Here is a 20,194-nt window from a genome sequence, read left to right as displayed (position 1 = left end):
CCTTTTTTTCTTTAGTGATGGGGATTGAACCCAGAGCCTTATGCATGCTAGGTAAGCGCTTTACTACTGAATTTTACCCCCAATGTTGTTTGTTAATCACGTTTTTAGTTATTTGACTTGTAAATTTTCCCTTATTTTTAATCTGTTAGAAATATTATGTCCCTCAAGATACCACTAAAAGATAAAAGTCAAATATGAATTGATAACATAGAATGTGATAGTTCACAGTGCTCTTTATACCCCAGAGGAAAATAAAATGTAACCTCATATTGTAATTTTTGTAAATTAAATTTTCTAAGAATTTCAGCATTGCCTTAAATCTATTTTCTCTACCCAGTTCAATTCCATATATTATCTTTCTTTTCTAAAGTAAAATCTTAAAGAATAGAGAAAACTTTGAAAATTGACCTTCTATGTTTTATCAAGCAACGGGATAGGGGTTCCTTTTTCAAAACCAGGAAATAGACAGGTGTAGTGGTACTTGCCAGCTACTTGGGGGGCTGAGGCAGAACAGAAAGTTTGAAGCTAGCCTCAACAACTTAGTGAGACCCTATCTCAAAATTTAAAAAATAAAAAGAGGGATGTAGCCCAGTAGTAGAGCCACTCCTGGGATCAAAGTAGTAGAGCCACTCCCAGTACCAAAATAAATAAACAAATAAAACAAAACAAAATCAGGGAATACATTCTGATGTTTAGGAACTGCCCTGAAGGGGCTTCATGTAAGTGTGGGGTATGTTTTTCCTTTGCTGAGTGTTGTCTCCCACAGAATTGGACAGTCTCAGAATGATAGGAATTTTCAAGGGAAGAAAAAAAAATCAGGATCATGTGACTTGTGTGTGCAGGTGTGTGTGCATTCGCACTCAAGTGTGTACGTGTGTGTGTGTGTGTGTGTGTGGTGTGGTGTGTGATACTGGGGATGGAAACCAGAAAAGCCTGGCAAGAGTTCTACCACTGAACCACACCCCTAGCCCCAAGGACCCTGTGACTTGAGGAGCATGGAACACAATGCAATAAGGGCCTGTGTTTTCTTTACTAACCCTGAAGTCTGTTTTAAAATCCATCTAATAGGGTTGGGGTTGTGGCTCAGCAGTAGAGCACTTGCCTAGCACATGCAAGGCCCTGGGTTCGATCCTCAGCACCACATAAAAGTAAATAAAATAAAGGTATTGTGTCCAACTACAATTAAAAAAAAATTTAAAAAATCTAATAATTTAAATTTAATATTATCAAAAGCAAATATTAAAGCATAAATATGTCTAGTGAGACTTTAATCTCTCCCCTATTCTCATTATTTGATACCTAAGATCATTACTATATCAGTTTCTTTTCTAAAAGCCAAAGAAGAGAATCAAAAGAACTAAAGTTTTCATGGAAGGAAAAATAAATTCCTCCTTAATCCTGGAAATATCATGATACTGAAAATAAATTTCTTCTTAATATTCTCAGTTTTTACTTTCATTTTTATTTTCTTACCATCTTATGAATCTTGGCCTCTATTTTTTTTTTCTTTTTGCAGTGCTGAGGACTAAACCCAGGACTTTGTACATGCTAGGCAAGCACTCAACCACTGAGCTATTCCCTAGCCCCTTGTGCTCTATTAAAAACAACTTTATTTATTGATTTTCACTCAGATTCTCTAAAAAACAAGCTATTGTGCAGGCCATTCCCAGATGGTGAACTTTTATAAAAATTCTTCAGTGTCAGTTCAAATACCATTCCTTCATTTCTACAAAGCAAAGGTGATCTCTCTTTTCTCTTAACTTTGCTATGGTCTGAATGTATCCCCTAAATTAATATGTTGAAACTTGGTTGTCAGTGTGATAGTATTAAGAGGTAGGACCTTTAGAAGGTGATAAATCAAGAGGGCAGAGCCCTCCCGGACGGCATCAGGACTCTTAATAAGTCTTGAGGTAGCTGGGTGCAGGTGGTGACTTGGGAGGCTGAGTCAGGAAGATAGCAAGTTACTTAGTAAGATCCTGTCTCAAAATTAAAAATAAAAAGAGCTGGGGATATGGCTCATTGGTAAATGCCAATGGGTTGTTCAATTCCTGGTACAGGAAGAAAAAAAAAAAACTTGAGTGAGAGAGTTCACTCTCTTTTCTTCTACTACTATGTAAGGATGAAATAAGAAGGCCTTCACCAAGCTGAGCGTGGTACCCCACACTTGTAATCCCAGTCATTCAGGAGGCTGAGGCAGAAGGATTACCAAGTTTGAGGCCAGATGGAGCAATTTAGGGAAACCCTGTCTAAAAATGAAAAAAGAAAAAAGGGGCCCAGTAGTTAAATGCTCCTGGGTTCAATCCCTGGTGCTGAGAAAAAGAAAAAAAAAAGAAGAAGGCTTTTACCACTTTACCAGATACTGAATGCCAGTGCTTTGATCTTGGAATTCCCAGCCTCCAGAATCTAGAATCATGAGAAATAAATTTCCAGTCTTTATAAATTACCCAGCCTGGGTATTCTGTTCTAGCCCCGCAGACTATTCATTTCATTATTATCTCATTTGATATTGTACTATGTCAAATTTTCATCTCTCCTGCTAAATAAAAGGTATTTAACAGTAGGATCTACTTCTGGTTTGTCCTTATCATCTCACAACAGCCACAGAAAATATAAACTGAACAACCAAAGAAAACAAGAAGAGAAAAAAAAATCCTTAATACAAAGTTAATTTAATAGATATTAGTACTGTTCCCTAAAATGAATTTCATGAAAATACAATAAAAATGTATGAGATATCTAAAGTAAAAATAAAATACAACAATATGACATGTTTATTCTGGGATTTTTAGTTTTGTATATGACTATTCTATTTTACATACTCATAAGATAAAGTATGCTATGTAAAATTTAATAGAAAGCAAAAATTTTTACCACATAAAGAACAAGAGAAAATTCCAAATCCAAGGTCAATCCCAGAAGGCACCTGAATTGTCCACTGTAAGTAGCAGTCCTGCCAGGAGAATGTTAGTACATCAAAGGAGCTGTTGCTGGGCAACCGCATCACAGAGGTTCAAGGAGGGAGAAGAAATCTCCCAAAGTGACAGTTAGACTTGTAGTTATTTCCCTAATTAATAAAATGAAAAAACAAAGTGATTTTCATCAAGCATTAGTAATCTTAGGAAATCTTAAGAAAGTGATCTGACCAAAAAGTGAACACTCCAGCAATCATGCAAATCATAATTCTGATCCTCCTTTTGTGAAATTCTTAGAATAGGTCAAACATTTGTACTCCAACATACATCTCATCAAAGGAGAACTATTTTGAGAGAATGGGAAATTATTCCATCTACTATTTCTTTTCTTTTCTTTCTTTCTTTTTTTTTAAGCTGTTGAAAGATCTTTATTTTATTTATTCAAATGTGATGCTAAGAATCGAACCCAGTGCCTCCCACGTTAGGCAAGTGCTCTACCACTGAGCCACAACCCCAGTCACCTATCTACTATTTCTACAGCAAAAGATTCTTTGTCTGAAAAATCAGGATTCTAATTCTGGGAAAATATTTTCACAGCAGAGAAAGTAGGTCGCTATTACTATTACTATTACAATTATTATGTGTGTGCGGACTGGAGATTGAAGCCAGGGGCACTTAACTTCTGAGCCACATCCCCAGTTGCTTAGGGCCTAGCTAAGTTGCCCAGTCTGGCCTAGAACTTGCAATCCTCCTGCCTCAGTCTCCAGAGTTGCTGAAATTATAGAATGTGCCCCTATGCCTGGATATGTATTATTATTTTTTAGTTTTAGTTTTTTATTTCATTTTATTTCAGTACTGGGGATTGAACTCAGGACATTGTATGTCTGAGCTACATCCCTACCTCCCCAGCCCTTTTTAAAAAAAGATTTTGAAACAGAGTTTTGCTAAGTTGCCCAGGTAAGCCTTGAACTTGTGATCCTCCTGCCTCAGTCTCCTGAGAATATAGTTAGGCACAGCCATTGCTGGCTCTATAATGTATTCTTGATCTTGAAATAACCAGAAATATCTTTTAATATCAAATAAATCTTCAAAGAATACTGATACCTTGACCTTACCCCAATTTATGACTTTATTAGTCAAAGGTAGAACCGGCATAACTTCATACTAAAAGCTATATAGGTCATTAAAATGTAAATTTAGGGGCTGGGGATATACTCAGTTGGTAGAGTGCTTGCCTCACATGCACAATTCCCTGGGTTCAATCCCCAGCACCAAAACAAAAAATAAATAAATAAATAAATAAATTTAGGGCTGAGAATAATTGCCCACTGTCTTCATCTATATATGATAAAAATGAGGCTGGAGAAATTAAGTTATAGAAATGAGAGTAATAAATAACTACTCCAGGATAACAGGAAGCATTTTTTCCCTCTACAAGATTTTTTTAAAATTATACTCACTGAGGATAGGGATGTAACTTAGTGATAGAGCACTTACCTATTGTATGCAAGGCCCTGGGTTCGATCCTCGACACTATAAAAAATAAAAATAAAATAAAAAATATCCATGTGCAGTAGGTAGGTAAGTATGAACAACAAAGGAAATCTTATAAAGCTCAGACTCTGGTGGAGAAAGCAGATAGTCCACAAATAACTTAAAAACAAATCATTTTTATGGTAATAAGTGCTATGAATAAAATAAGCTCATGTGAAAGTAAAGGAGAGGTAAATTAGAGGGCAACTTTTAATAGTATAACCAAAGAAGGCCTTTGGGGGATATACTAATAAATTAAATGGTAATATACATTTTACAGATAACCTGCCTTTACAGAGATTCATTATGATGAAGGCTATTGAGGTTTACTATTGAAGTTGATGTTGTAATTAACATTTTCCTATATATCTTTGTGTATCTGTGTGAATATTAATTAAGGATAAATTCCAAGAAGTGGAATTACAATAATATCAATATATTATTAAATCACTCCGCCAAAAGGTTGTAAAAATGAAGTTTGGGCAAAAAAGTGACACATATCTTCTAGCAACTGCCATTATATGTATTTAAATAAACTTTTGTCTTACTGTTCTCTCTGAGGTAGTCAGTTCTTGCTCCCTACTTTAACCAATGTGCAACATTTTCTTTTATTTTTTAGACAGAATCTTGCTAAGTTGCTGAGGCTGGTTTTGAATATCTGCAACATTTGACAGAATTAATTACCCCTTTTCCCATGAAATATACTTTTTTAAAAAATATTTTTTAGGGCTGGGGATGTGGCTCAAGTGGTAGCGCGCTCGCCTGGCATGCATGCGGCCTGGGTTCGATCCTCAGCACCACATACAAATAAAGATGTTGTGTCCGCCTAGAACTAAAAATAAATATTTAAAAAAATTCTCTCTCTTTAAAAAAATTATTTTTTAGTTGTCAATGGACTTTTATTTTACTTATTTATATGTGGTGCTGAGAATCAAAGCCAGTGCCTCACACATGCTAGGCAAGTACTCTACCACTGAGCTACAACCCCAGCCCAAATATACTGTCTTTCAAGACAATGTGCTTTTGTAGTTTTCCTCATAACACACCGGATTCACTTTTTGTCTTTCCTCTTGGGTGTTCCAGGGATCAGTCATTGGTTCTTTCTTTACTTATATCCAATTTTCTTGGTGAGCTCTTATCCAGTCTCATGGATTTAAATATTATATCTCCACTTTTATGTTGAAGAGGCATCTGAAATCATTTCAGTTGAATTCATGATCTTATCCCTAAAACCTGGTCCTTCTACAGAAAGGTAAAATCCTTTCATCTCCCTGTAGCTCAGACCAAGTCCTTGTTATCTTTCTATTACATTCCAAGTTCCTCTCTTCATTTAGGTTTCTGCTTAATCATTGCCCAGAGAAACTTCTCTTACCACAATTCCAAAACTGCACTGCTGGGGATGTGGTTCAGTGGTAGTACACTTGCTTAGCATGTGTGAGGCCTTGGGTTCAATTTCCAGCAAAGGAAAAAGGAATAAATATGTATCAACCATCACCTTCCACCTCCCCACCATCACTGTCTATCCTCTTAACTAGCCTATTTTTTAAAAATAGCATTTCTCTGGGCTAGGGTTATATCTATAGGGCTTGCTAGCATGCTTGAGGCCCTGGGTTTGATCCCTAGCACTCCAAAATTAGTAAATGACGAAACAAATAGCATGCCTTCATCTCTAAAGCTGTATATTATTTAAATTGATCATTCTCTTCTCCCACCAAAATATGAACTGAGGGCAGGAACAGCTTACTAATATATCTGGTTCAGCAGTATACCACTAGAGCTGTGTTGTTGGCACATAGTGGCTGCTCAACAATTTCTTGCTCAATGAATGAATGAACTGTACAGGTCATAGATATGACAGCTGAAAACTAGACTTGTTCAGATAGCAAAGGCAATAAATTAAAGATGAAGCATCCAGCTTTGGGTCCTAGGGCCAACAACAGCTTTGGGCAAGGAATACTTCAAAGTTTAGTTGCCCATTTGTAAAATGGAGTTTGGATATCTTTCTCAGCAAACAAAACAGCAGAAACAGTCATTATCTGGTAATGTAAGATACAAAAAGATTCACTACCTGTAATTTATCAGAAACAGTTTTCTTGTTAATTTCATTTGTTCAGGCAAAACAATATGAGTGCATGTTCAGAAGTCATTATATTACTATTATAAGGTAATTATTGTATCACTATGTGTTATATTGTGTCCACTTAGGGGCTGGGGATGTTGCTTACTGGCAGAGCCACTTAACATATGGGAGGCCCTGGATTCAATCTTTAGCCTAAGTATACACACACACACACACACACACACTGGAAAAAAAATCGCCAAATATTTCCTAAACGTATCATGGTGGTAGCTGTACAAGTCTGTAAATATATAAAAAATCATTGACATTTAAAAACGGGTTAATTTTTGGGCTGGGGTTGTGGCTCAGAGGTAGAGCACTTGCCTAGCACGTGCGAGGCCCTGGGTTCGATCCTCAGCACCACATAAAAATAAATAAATAAAATAAAGGTATTGTGTCCAACTACAACTAAAAAAAAAAAAATTTAAAAAGGGTTAATTTTATGATATGTAAGTCACACCTCAAAACTGTTAATAAAACAAGAAAAAGATTCTATAATTCCATATAGTGGGTATTGCAAAATATTCTAAGAATTTAGGAATTCTCAGAATTTAGACAAATGTTAATTACGCGCCCCCCCCCCCCACCCCGCATCAAGTTCAATAAATAAGCTCTGCCATTAAGAAACGCTTGCTAGGGCTGGGGTAGAGCGCTTGCCTAGCACGTGTGAGGCCCTGGGTTCGAACCTCAGCACCACATAAAAATAAATAAAATAAAGATATTGTGTCCAACTACAACTAAAAAATAAATATTAAAAAAAAGAAAAAGAAACGGTTGTTAGAAGAAACCCAGCTAACTGGTCAGGTCCTAAGTGATCTATCTGGACGACTGAACTATATGGGGGGTTTGTAACCCGGGCTCGGTAAGAACCTAGCCTGGGAGCTGGTGCAGAGAAAGCAGAGTCAGTGGACTCGGCACCCAGCGGGACCGTCCTCACCCACACCCCAGCTGCCTTGTCGGTCCCGCAGGTTCCCGGAGCAAATGCCAAACTCAGTCCTGCTCCCGGAGGGACGCCTACAGGGAGGAGCTTGCGCTCGGAGGGTCAACCTCATCTCGCGGACCCGCGGCCCGCGTCGGTGCTCCAACCCCAGGTCTGGGGCCGGGAGCCACGCGCCCTCCAGCTCGGTCACCCTTCCCAGCACAGCGGCGCTGAAACAGCCGCTGGCGCCAACTCACTCCCCTGGAATCAGAGGCCGACCCCGACCGCAAAAGCGCGGGTGTGAGAGTCGGAAGTTGCCCACACACCCAGGGTCCCCAGCCGCCACCAGGAGGGGCGGGGAAGAACTCTCGAGAGAAGCCAGGTGGCCTCAGCCTCAGCCTCAGCCAGAAGTCCCCACAGCACAGAGAGGTAGCGGAGACGCGCCTCCCGCGCCCGCGAAACTGCACTCCCGCCAGGCCGCCCGGCCCTGATTGGCTGAAACAAAGGCGGGTTCCGGAGTCGGTTCCAGCTCGCTGTTCGGCGGGTTCCCGCCCCAGACAGAGGCGCGCTCGGCACCGGCTCTTTCCACCAGCCAATCATTCTCGCCAGCCAGTCATCACCTACTTTCTTCCCTTTGCTGCAGCCCCCTACCCCTCCGCTCTTCACTAGCTGAGGGAACGACATCTTCCTGGATTGCGCACGCGCCTCCGCCTCCTGGGGGTGGAGGGGTGCGGGTGGGCGCAGGCGCAGTAGTACGAGCTCTGTGGGCAGTCACTAAGCACGTGGGATAGGCTCCGGGGTCCCGCCGCGCGAAGGGAGTGGAACCTCGATTTTGGTGGTGTCAATCGTGGGCAGCGGTCTATTGAAGGCCATGGCACCGGCGGAAGTCCTGAACGGGAAGGTGGTCTCTGCGTAAGCACTTGTCATTTTTGTTAGGGCGTATTGGGCCGCTGGCGAGATCTTTGAGCCAGGTGTGCAGTCCCCCACGGACCCATTTTTGCAGGAGGGACGCTTGTAGAAGTGGTGTCAGGTCTGTTGCGTAGGGAGGAAGAACATTGACTGGGCCCATATCACCTTATGACCGGTCTCCTGCAAGCGAAGAAAGGTCCCAGGCCCAGTCTGTTTGCCCTTGGGCTCCTCTATGGGGGGAGTGAGGGAGGCAAGTCTTGGCCTGACTTTGCTCCCAAAGTGCAGTGTGCTGGCAACTTTCTGAGAGAGTAGTTGGGACTGCTCCGGGGCGCCAGTTGAAGAACTCAGAAATCCTGTCCACTCTTTTCTCCTATGATTTGGAGGTGATTACATTGTGACAACACTTTATAAGATTGGTGACAGAGGATCTTCTTTCAGTCCATGGTTTTTCCAAGTACACCAGAGTCTAACTTTTCCTTTCCCTTCCATCTCGTGCTCCTAACAGCCATCTTTCTGTGCTGACTCTAGAGTTAATTTTTAGTTTGGCTCATGAGTCCTGACAATATTCCATATTCCATTTGAGCTCTTCCTGTTCTACCCCTTCAGATTTGAAGTGGATATGGGTGCCACCTTTGCTCCCAGAAAGGAACATCTCCTGCTCTTTACTGAGCTGAGGATTGTACCCAGGGCCTTATACAACATGTGCTCTACTACTTCTCTACACCCCCTAACCACGCCCCCTGCTTTTTGTTTTAGAAGTGATTTGGGGGTTAAGAGGAGGGTAGAAAGAATAGAGAAGGATCTATTCTGTCTGACTTTACTGAAGTTGCATTTGGGACCTTTGGCATCTCCAGTTATTTAGTATCTGCTGTAGCTGACAATAACAATTGTCCTCTAATCCTTAACTTTATTCAAAGAGGCTTTTGAGTGCATTAGAAAGTTAACTGGTGGTAAAGCCTACCTTGGGACAAAATGATTGTTTCCTGAAAGGTAGAGAATATGAACAAAGATGGAGAGATGTAAATTAGTTGGTGGTGAATCTTCCACATTGGTGAGGAAGAACCCCAGATTTTTGCACTAGAAATTGCAATACTTAATCCCTGAGTGCTTTTTTAAAAATATATTTTATTAGGTATATTTGAGGTTTACAACATGATATCATGGTATACATATAGATAATAAAATGGTTTCTATAGTGAAGCAAATTACATTATTTCATAGATACTTTTGGGGACAAGAATAGCTAAAATCTACTTATTTAATATAAAAAACTCACACAATATAACTGTTAACTATAGTCTTCATATTGTGCATTAGAATTCTAGACATGTTCCTCTTACATAACTGCTACTTTCTATTCTTTGACCTAATCTTATGTATAAATATTTCATATATGAGCGAAATTATGCAATATTTTTCTTTTTGTTTCTGGCTTATTTCACCTAGTGTAATGTCCTCCAGGTCCATCCATGTTTTGGCTGGTAATATTCCATGGTAAATATTTCCCACTTTATCCATACACTCATCAGCAGATACTTAGGTTGTTTCCATATCTTGGCTGTTTTGAATGATGCTTCAGTGCATAGTGACAGGGCAGCTATTTTTACAAGGGGGTGATTTCGTCTCCTTTGATTATGTATCTAGGAGAGGGACTGCAGGGTCATGTAGTAGTTTTTATTTTTTCTTTCCTAAGGAGCCTCCATATTATTTTCCATAATAGTACTAATCTATATACCCACCAGTGGTGTACTAGGCTTCCCTTTTCTCTGTATCCCCTCAACATTGGTTCTCTCTCGTCTTTTTGATAATAGCCATCCAAAGGGATGTGAAGTGATTTTAATTTGCATTTCCCTGATAATTATTGATGTTTAGCAACTTTTCATAAACTTGTTGGCTATTTTTAAAAATCTTTATTTTTCAATACCTTGCTTCTTAAACTGCATAGTTTCTGCCTGACTTTCCTTTTTGTTTATTTTTGCTTATATTCAAACCTATTCCTTTTACCATAGACTTTTTCTTTCTTTCTTTCTTTTTTTTAGTTGTAATGGACAGAATGCCTTTATTTTATTTATTTATTTTTACGTAGGTCTAAGGATTGAACCCAGGGCCTCACACATGCTAGGCATGCCCTCTGCTCCTGGCTACAGCCCCAGCCCATTACCAATGACTTTTTCATGATAAAAACGTCCTTTTAGAAAGATTGGTTGTAAAGAGATAATTTAGGTTTCTGTCTTGGCAGGCTACCAAAAATTGGTGCATACTGGGCATGTTTTATTTGGATAGAGAGCATATTAAATATGTTTATAAGTTCCATAAGGACAAATAGATTGTTTTGTTTTTGTGTGTAATCCAAATACCTGGAAAACCCTTTTTTTCTCTTTACTACTTGCGCAACTTTAAGCAAATTCCTTAATCTGTCTGTGCTAAAATTTCCTCAGATGTAAAATAAAGATACTGTCCAGGCTGTTGGGTTCTAAGGAGAATTAAATGAGTTCCAAACAGGAACATTCAGAATTGTTCCTGGCACATAAGTGTTCAATATATGTTAGCTGTATTAATGATCTGCAATTAGTTAATATATACATAAATGGTAGAAACTTTTTTGGGGGGGTACTGGGGATTGATTTCAGGGGCACTCGACCACTGAGCCACATCCCCAGCCCCATTTTATATTTTATTTAGAGATAGGGTCTTACTGAGTTGCTCAGCGCCTCACCATTGCTGAGGCTGACTTTGAACTCTCAATATTCCAGTCTCAGTCTCCCTAGCCACTGGGATTACAGGTGTGCATTACTGTGCCTGGCTTAGAATCATTTTCTTTTTGACAGGGATAGCTGCCTTGAATCACTTTGGGGACTTTTTGTTATTTTTATATTAAATGTGGATACATATAAAATAGTATACTTATTATAACTATACATCTCAATGAATTTTTTCAACTGAACATATTTGTATAACTAAGCACCCAGATCAAGAAATGGCAGTATTGGCTGTTATTGGAGGCAAACACCTTTAATCCCAGTGATTTGGAAGGCCGAGGAAGGAGGTTTTTGTACATTTGATGCCCCAGCCTCAGTAATTTACTGAGACTATCTCAAAATAAAAAAAATAAGGAGCTGGGGTTGTAGTTCAGTGGTAGAGCACTTGCCTAGTATGTGTGAGGCACTGGGTTCGATCCTTAGCACTGCATAAAAAAATAAATAAAGGTATTGTCTCCACCTGCAACTAAAAATATTTTAAAAACATAAATAAAAAGGTCTGGGGAAATAACTCAGTAGTAGAGTACCCCTGGGTTCAATCCCTAGTACCAAAAGAAAAAAAGAAATGGCATTATTGGCCCCTGAGAAGTGCCATCTGGTTACCAATTCTCATAGAGGCAATCGCTATCCTGACTTCTAAAACTAGATAGTTTTGTCTGTTTTTGAGTTTCTATAAATGGCATCATACTCCATTTCTGAAATTATTCTGTTACATATAATTCATTTACTCATACTTCATTGACTCATTGCAGTATAGTGTTCTGTGTATAGCTATTTACTTATCTGTGGACATAAGTGGCATAAGTTCCCAGGTCTTGGCAATTTGAATGATACCATGCACATTCTTTTACATGTCTTTTGGTGTAATGTGATATGCTTTTTTATTGGAGATATATATATATATATATATATATATATATATATATATATAAAAGAATAGAATTATAGGACAATAGAACATGTAAATGATCAGTTTTGTTTGATATTGCCAATCTTTCCAAGATTGTTTTACTAATTTACTCTCATAAGGAGCTTTGAAAAATATCAGTGCTTGGTGCAAATACCATACTGATATAATTGGATTCACTTGCCATAAGCTCCCTGCAGGCATCCTGAAGTTTGAAACCATATATCCAAATTCTTAAATCTAAATCAAGTTCCTGTCATTGAAGAATGAGGTATCAATGATTTTGCCATAGGTATTGAAGACACTTTCTAGAAAAAACCTGTTCCATGTACTAGAAGGTTTTCTCTCTCCAGTGTTTTCAGAAGTAACATAGCTAAATAAAATTTAATTTAATTAAAATTTTAATTTTTGCAGTGCTTGGGATCAAATCCAGGACCTCATGCATGCCAGGCAAGCACATAACCACTGAGCTACATCCCCAACCCAGGCTGACCTTTTTGTATCATCTTGTTGATGAATGGCCAGTTCTTATAAGTGCTATTTATAAAGGAGCATGAAGACTTGAAAACAGAAAGCAAAACACACATATGCATACACACAAAGGCTTGTTTTTGCACACAGAAGAATTTTCTTCAATGTGCGTATAAGGTGGCTGTATCTTAGCATTTTGACCTGCCTAGAGAGTTTGACTCTAGGAACTATGCTACAGTGTTTATAATTCTTCACAGTGTAGGAGCTCTGAAAGGGGAGGTAGCCTGCAGGACCCATAGGATATCATAGTTCTTCTAGATTCCATGTGTTGAAACTGTAGCAGGAAGCTGACTCTTGGGGCCATGGCCCCGGGGCACTCCTGAACAACAAGGTTTTCTTTATTTTTGCTCTACAGGGATTGGAACCCAGGGCCTCACACATGTTAGGCAAGTGCTCAGCCACTGAGCTATATCCCCAGTCCCCTTCTTTTCTTCTTCCTTCTCTTCTTCTTCTTCTTTTTTTTTTTTTTTTTGGAAACAGGGTCTCCCTCAGTTGCCCAGACTGGATTTGAACCTGTTTTAGCCTCCCAACTTGTGTTCCTCCTGTCTCAGCCTCCTAAGTATCTGGGATCATAGGCATGTGTCACTGTATCCAGCAAGAAGGTGGTTCTTAAAGCTTGAGCATGTTGGGCTGCAGATGGAGACCTTTGGTGAGGTTTCCCTACCTTTTCTCTTTTGCTAGGCCAAGGACACTCCTGAGAGGAAAGGTAAGCAAGCTTCTTCCATTGCAGTCAGGGATCCTGGAATCCAGAGAAATGGTCCCTCTTTGCTAAGTTTACAGATCAACTTCCTTGGTTGCCACCAACTGTTGGGCCTTCCTGGGAGTCACATTTGTAAGGCTTCAAGTACCCTGGGCAGTTTCTTCCTCTGGATCAATGGTATTGATACAGTGTTTGAATTATAAAAAAAATCTCTTCCTTGATTGGAGGAGAGGGTGGGAAAAAGACCACGAGTTCACAGTCAGAATTTCTCCAAAATCTAGTCCATTACCCCCACCCCATCCTGCAAATAGGGAAATAGGCCAGAAAAGCAATGTGATTTGGCTAATGGCCACTAGACTACTTCATGACAGAGGCTCAACTAGGACCATGGTCTTCACCTAGTACTTGGTGGTTTTCACTCTGTCAGGCACTGGCTGTTTGCTAAAAGGAATTTAATAAGCTCATCTGTTTCTCTTCAGTCTTCTCTCATTGCCAGTTCCCCACTCTGGTGAAAACACTACCCATGACTTTTATCTACTTATCAGTCTGCCTTTATGTCTTTGTGAAAGCCAAGTTCAGCATTCCAGTTTTCTTCTCTGCTTGTTCTGCCCTTTGTGAAATTACCTCCCTTTGAAAGTAACACCCCAGTTTCTCCCCGACAGGAGCTCTGAGATTTCAGCCTGAATTTGACAATTGGGAGGAGGTCTGAGGTTTGTATTGTCAGGTTTTTTTGTTTTGTGTTGTTGTTTTGTCACTGTGATCAAAATAACTGTCCAGAACAACTAAAGGAGGAAGAGTTTATTTGGGGGCTCTTGGTTTCAGAGGTTCAGTCCAAGGTACACCAACTGCATTGCTCTGGGCTAGAAATGAGAGAGAACATCATGGTGGAAGGGTGTGGCAGAGGAGAGCTGCTCAGTTCTTGGTGGCCAGCAGAGCAGCAGAGAGAGGGAGGAGCCAGAGAGAGATATAATCCCCAAGGATATGGCCCCACCTGCCTACAGTACAGTAGTCCTTTCAAATTATTAGTCCACCCAATTAATTGATCCACTGGTGGATTATAGCTCTCATAATCTAATAATTTCACCTCCGAACATTTCTGAATTGTCTATCCCAACCATAACATGGTTAGAGACATGTATGTGTCCTTTTTGAGTATTGTTTGACAAATATCTGTGTGTTTTCTCTATGCCAGGCAATCTTCAAAGCCCCGAGTCTTTTTTTTTTTTTTTTTTTGGTACCAGGGATTGAACTTAGGGGCACTCAACCACTGAGCCACATCTCCAGCCCCATTTTATATTTTATTTAGAGACAGGGTCTCACTGAGTTGCTTAGCGCCTCACCGTTGGTGAGGCTGGCTTTTGAATTCTCCATCCTCCTGTCTCAGCCTCCTGAGCCGCTGGGATTACAGGCTCGCATCATGGCACCAGGCAGAGTCTTCAAAACAAAACAAAACCTTTATTTATTTATTTATTTATATGTGGTGCTAAGGGTGGAACCCAGTGCCTTACCTGCTAACAAGCGCTCTACCACTGAGCCCCAACCCCAGCCCCCAGCCCTGAGATTCTAACAGTGAACAAAACAACTTGAATCTGTTGTTCTCATGGAATGTGTGGACCGATGGGTAATTGATGATAAAGTGGGTAAAACAACAGGAGGTATAAGAAGTGCCAAGAAGAAAACCAGAGCAGGGAAAAGGGTCAGGAATTTCTGTGGCATGGGGGTTGTAATTTTTGATATGGGAGTTAAGTCTTTGAAAAAGTGACCAATGGACAAAGACTTGAAGGAGGTGGAGCCACCAGCCTGTTGATGTTATGGGGAAGAGGTCTCCTGACCCAAAACAGTCTGTGCCCTGGACTTTAACGTAACCAGTTAATAAATGACTGGCTTGGGGTTAACAGATGGCCCTGTGGAAAGCAGAGAAAACACTGGTAGTGACACATACCTTGGGTGTGAAAGTCTTTTAAGAGATTATACATGGGGAGGAAGGGGTATATATTAGACAGTGTTGGAAAAACCATCTTGCTTTGTATTTTGGAGGTGAAAGCAAACCCTATCTGTATATTTCAAAGTGGGGTCTGCTGTGTTTTGTGATTTTTTTTTTTTTTAACTTTCCTTTGCTACAATTAGACCTGTTTTCTCCAATAGGGGCATTTTTCTTTATTTATTCTCTTTTCCAAAAAGACTGGTTGTAAAGAGACAGATGGTTTGCCACTTGGCAGACACCAGGAGTAGGTGCTTGGAGTTTTTGTTGGTCGAGTGAGGGAAATTGGATACATTTGTAATCTTGTAGCCCTGAAGCCTAGGCATGGCCGCCATGGATCACTGGATAATAGTTAACTTTTGTGTTTTGGTTTTTCCATCTGTACATTGGGGTATTAATGATACCTAACTCAAGGTTGTTATAATTAAATGAGTTATTACTTATAAAGCATTTAGAGCAGTCCCTGATATCATGGCAAAGGGCAAGTCTTTTTGGCTACTGAATCAACATTGATAAGCCTTTTTTTTTTTTTTTTTTTTTTGTCCTATACATGTATCTGTGTGCCCTTTTATGCTTAAAAAGATTTGTCTGTAATATGCTCCAATTTTTGGTGCTCCAGGTCACTCAAAGTTACATGGGGCTGGGCACAGTCACAGACACCTGTAATTCCAGCGGCTCAGGAGACTGAGGCAGGAGGACCTCAAGTTCAAAGCCAGCCTTAGCAACTTAGCGAGGGTCTGTCTCTAAACAAAATATTAAAAAGGGGCTGGGGATGTGGCTCAGTGGTTAAGCACCCCTGGATTTAATCCCCAGTACCAGGAAAAAAAAAAAAGTTCCATGGAACCTGGAGGGTCCTAGCAGGTTCAGCTTTGGGATCCTATGCAGGAAAGCAGGTGGGAGTTCATGAGAGGTGAGACTTTCTGCTAGGTCTTAAGGCAAAACCTTAAGACCAGGCTGTTGAGAGTTGTAGCTGGAATGTGGCAGAGCACAGAGCTGGCAGCAACTACTGTGGTCATGGCACCAGCAAAAGTCTTCAATGGGGATATGGTCTGCAAGTAGGTGTTTGTCTTTATAAGGAGAATTAGAACCAGGGAGTTTGGCAGTGGAGTTTTAAGCAGGAGTGTGTGGCTTCTCTGTTGTCTCCATTGAGTGGGACTGATGGTAACTATCATGTCATGGAGGTTGTCTGGAAGACTAAAAGAATGTGTAAAGCCCGTGTGCTAACTGTGGTTACAGCTGTATTCTTTGACATCTGATTCACAGCACAGGAGGAAGGTCCCAGTATCCCTGCACTATGCACTTTGATCCCCTTGGCACTGGTGCCCTGGAAATCTTGACCTTGAAGGAGTGGGTGGCTGGTGGTGCTATGGTCAGGATTCCTCCGCCCCAGCTCAGCCATCTCTCTCTCCATTTTGTATTTCATGAACCTTTAACCACAAGTGACATGCCTTGCCACAGAGTTCCAGTGCTGGTGACAGAAGCTCAACAGTGCATCTTCCTTCCTTACCAAGGAAGGGTTTGTAGATTGCTTACTAAAAGGAAGTGCAAACCTTTATCTCCACTAAGAGATGTCTTGAGTTTGGTTCTCCCTGAAGCCTTTCCACTGTTAGGAGATGACTCAGTCAATCTGTTTGGGAAGCATTCAAACTGATCCTCTTCAGGAAGTCAGAGAGTTCAGTGAGGTGGCACACACTTATAATCCCAGCGACTTAGGAGGCCGGAGCAGGAGGATCGCAAGTTTGAGGCCCGCCTCAGTGATTTAGTGAAACCCTCAACAACTTAGACACTGTCTCAAAGGAAAAAAAAAATGACTAGAGATGTAGCTGTGGTAGAGCACCCAGTACCAAAATAAATAAATAAAATAAAAGTCATTTTTGAGGGTTTTGACTGATTATAGAATCTAACCATCTTACTTTGTTGGCTAAGGATTGTCTCCCTCCCCACCTCCTTGATGAGAAGGTCTTTGCTACTAGTCTGGGTAGTAGAGGTACACCTTTGGGTTTTTGATGCTTGAGTCTCAGAAGATAAAGGAGCTTTTCTGTACAGCATTTTGCTGGAGCCTGTCAGGAACTTTTCTTCATGATAAATGATCTTTCCTTTGGGTTTTGGTGTCAAACACTAGTCCCTATTTATTTAGTAAGCAACCCAAGACCAAAGTCTTTTCTACCTAAGATTTTCCTTTAGTCTCCTCTAAGAACAGAAAGGCCTGCTCTTTGTGAAGCTTTTCTCATGGAAGAGCTGTTGAGTTGCTCTTGCCCTCCAACTGGAGATGGCTCAAACTTCCACACTGCCCCTGGATGATGATCCAGAGGCCTTGCAAGGGACTTGAAGCTGTTTGTTGGAGCCATAACTAGCTCTGATGGCCAGATCAGTGGTTAGGTAATCCTAATCAGTGAGACTGATTCTGGATGGGAGGCCCTGGTTGGGAGGCATCTGGCAACTACTCTCCCTTGTTGGCATATAGTTGAGCACAGCTTCTAGGTCCTCATACTCAGAGCCATAACTCTTGTCTCATAACTCTTTCTATTGGCAGAAGGTAACAAAACAGTGGTCTAGAAGCCAAATGTTTTGTTTTGTTTGACTTGCAGAAGTATTTTTAAAAATTGGATTACATCTCAACACATTTATGTCTGTAATAACACATAAAAATCTGGATGCCTCACTTTTTGAAAGGAGATGGAAAGTTTAGCAAAACCATACTCTGTATTAATGTTGCCTTTATGTTGTGTGATCAATGCCGCCCTGCCTCCCTGGGTGGAGCGGGGTGGGGAGGTGGGACCACAGTGTTCAGGAACCCTACCACCCTGGGTTGCATGCCCCAGGACTCTAAAGGTGCTTTTCTCTTTGTAACCCTTCTCTAATGAATTTGCAACCCACTTTTCAATCTGTTTCCTTAGCTCCATTTGTTTCTCTGTCAGTGGTTCTTGAAGAGGAATGGTTTTCCTTTCCTCTACCTCAGGGCATTTGGACATGAGTGGAGCCTTTATTACATAGGACAGGAGAGGAGTTGTGTGCTATTTGCATCTAAAGGCAGAAGCCAGGAAAGCTGCTAAGCATCCTACAAAGTACAGGACAACCACTATAACAAAGAATTATCTGGTCCAAATGTCAGTAGTACTGAGATTGAGAAACCCTGATCTAGAAGCTTAAAATAAGTAGTTCTGTACATTGTGTATGTGGATAAATGATGGTCTTTTACCTCAGAGAGAATTCATTAAAAATGAATACCTGATTTTCCTGTCGTAAGTATCAGGCAATTTACTTTTCCTTTCTTAGATCTTTGAAAGAGTTATAATTGGATGGAAGAACTTATTTATTTATTTTGTGGGGTGTGGGTACCAGGGATTGAACTCAGGGGCACTCAACCACTGAACCACATCCCCAGCCCTATTTTGTATTTTATTAGAGAGACGAGTCTCACTGAGTTGCTTAGCGCCTTGCTAAATTGCTGAGGCTGGCTTTGAACTGGAGATCCTCCTGCCTCCGCCTCCTGAGACATTGTAAATTTTCAATGAAGCATAAAATAATTTCTTCACATTAAACTTTCAAGAATGTATGAGAGGGCTGGGGCTGTAGCTCAGTGGCAGAGCGCTTTTACCTAGCATGTGTCAGGTACTGGGTTCAATCCTTAGCACCAGATAAAAATAAAAAAATAAAATAAAGGCATGTTGTCCATGTACAATTATAAAAAAATTTTAAAAAGAATGTATGAGAGATATCTGTCAAATGTAATAATATTTGTGTTGAATTTTTTACTTATATATACTTTTTAATTGTTGATGGACCTTTATTTTATTTATTTATATGTGGTGCTGAGAATCGAAGCCAGAGCCTCACAGATACTGGGCAAACGTTCTACCACTGAGCCACAACCCCAACCCTTGGGTTGAATTTTAAGAGTTTCTGTTATAAATATTCCTATATGTAATAATATAAAATACTGTTATTAGTTGACTATTCAATATGCTGATTTAATGTAGCTTTTTGGTATGTTGGTGGTTTATGACCAGTCAGACTTCTTTCAACAAGAAGGTAATTTTGTCTTTAATTTGATTTAAAGGACTAGGAATTCAAGATATATGTAGTTCTTAAAAAAAAAAAAAAAAAAAAAAAGATATATGTAGTTCTTAAAACACTAGATGGCCTCACAATCAAAATTATTTTTATAAGAAAATACTTATTAAGCTTTTAAAGAAATTTGAGGGGCTGGGGTTGTGGCTCAGTGGTAGAGCATTCACCTCACACGTGTAAGCCCAGGGTTCGATCCTCAGCACCACATATAAATAAATAAAGTAAAGGTATTGTGTCCAACTAAAAAGTGAATATTTAAAAAAAAAAGAAATTTGAAGTACCTGTTAGTAGCAAAAAAGTATGACGAACAAATGAAAAAGCAACAAAATGAACAAAATGGAGATAAAGCAAATTAATTAATTTTTTTGTGTTGAATTGCATTGTTAAAATCTTATAAGAATAATCTATTCCTTGGAGGGGAAAATAAATTTGGGTCCTTATTTAGGAAAATCTCTATATTTTGTGGTTTTGAGAGGAGGGTCTCATTGTGTTGCCTAGGATAACCGTGAACTCCTGAGCACAGATGGTCCTTCTGCCTCAGCTCCTGAGTAGTTGGGCCTACAGGCACCTACCTCTATGCCTGGCTAAAGACTTATATTTTGACCATGAATGTTCTTTTTCTCTGACAGTTATTAAAGGCATTTCTGGGTACCTTTTCTCCCCACTTTGGTGCTGGGATTTGCATCCAGGGCCTGGCACATGCTGAACATGCAGTCTACCACTGAGCTACTTTCTGTGTACCTTGTGAGAATGGAGAGTTACTGTCAGCTTGTACTACATTTCAGTATTTGTTGGCTAACAGCAGCTTTGTTTTCTTCCTGAACATTTCTTAGCCATGTCCCTAAATACCTTT

The 20,194-nt window shown here is 40.0% G+C and overlaps 1 protein-coding gene across 1 annotated transcript in view; it reads left to right on the top strand.

The window, feature by feature from the left end:
* Positions 1–8,172: 8,172 nt before the first annotated feature.
* Positions 8,173–20,194, top strand: part of Mthfd1 (methylenetetrahydrofolate dehydrogenase, cyclohydrolase and formyltetrahydrofolate synthetase 1) — a 67,882-nt gene continuing 55,860 nt past the window's right edge. Inside the window, exon 1 of the mRNA XM_027929697.2 lies at positions 8,173–8,395. Coding sequence (XP_027785498.2) covers positions 8,355–8,395 — 41 coding nt within the window. The 5' untranslated portion in view covers positions 8,173–8,354. The remainder of the gene's footprint in view (positions 8,396–20,194) is intronic.

This window comes from Marmota flaviventris, chromosome 2 (assembly GCF_047511675.1).
Source record: "Marmota flaviventris isolate mMarFla1 chromosome 2, mMarFla1.hap1, whole genome shotgun sequence".
In the NCBI taxonomy this organism is placed as follows: domain Eukaryota; kingdom Metazoa; phylum Chordata; class Mammalia; order Rodentia; family Sciuridae; genus Marmota; species Marmota flaviventris.
The sequence above is the reverse complement of the archived record's forward strand: the minus strand, read 5'-3'. Positions and strand labels throughout refer to the sequence as shown.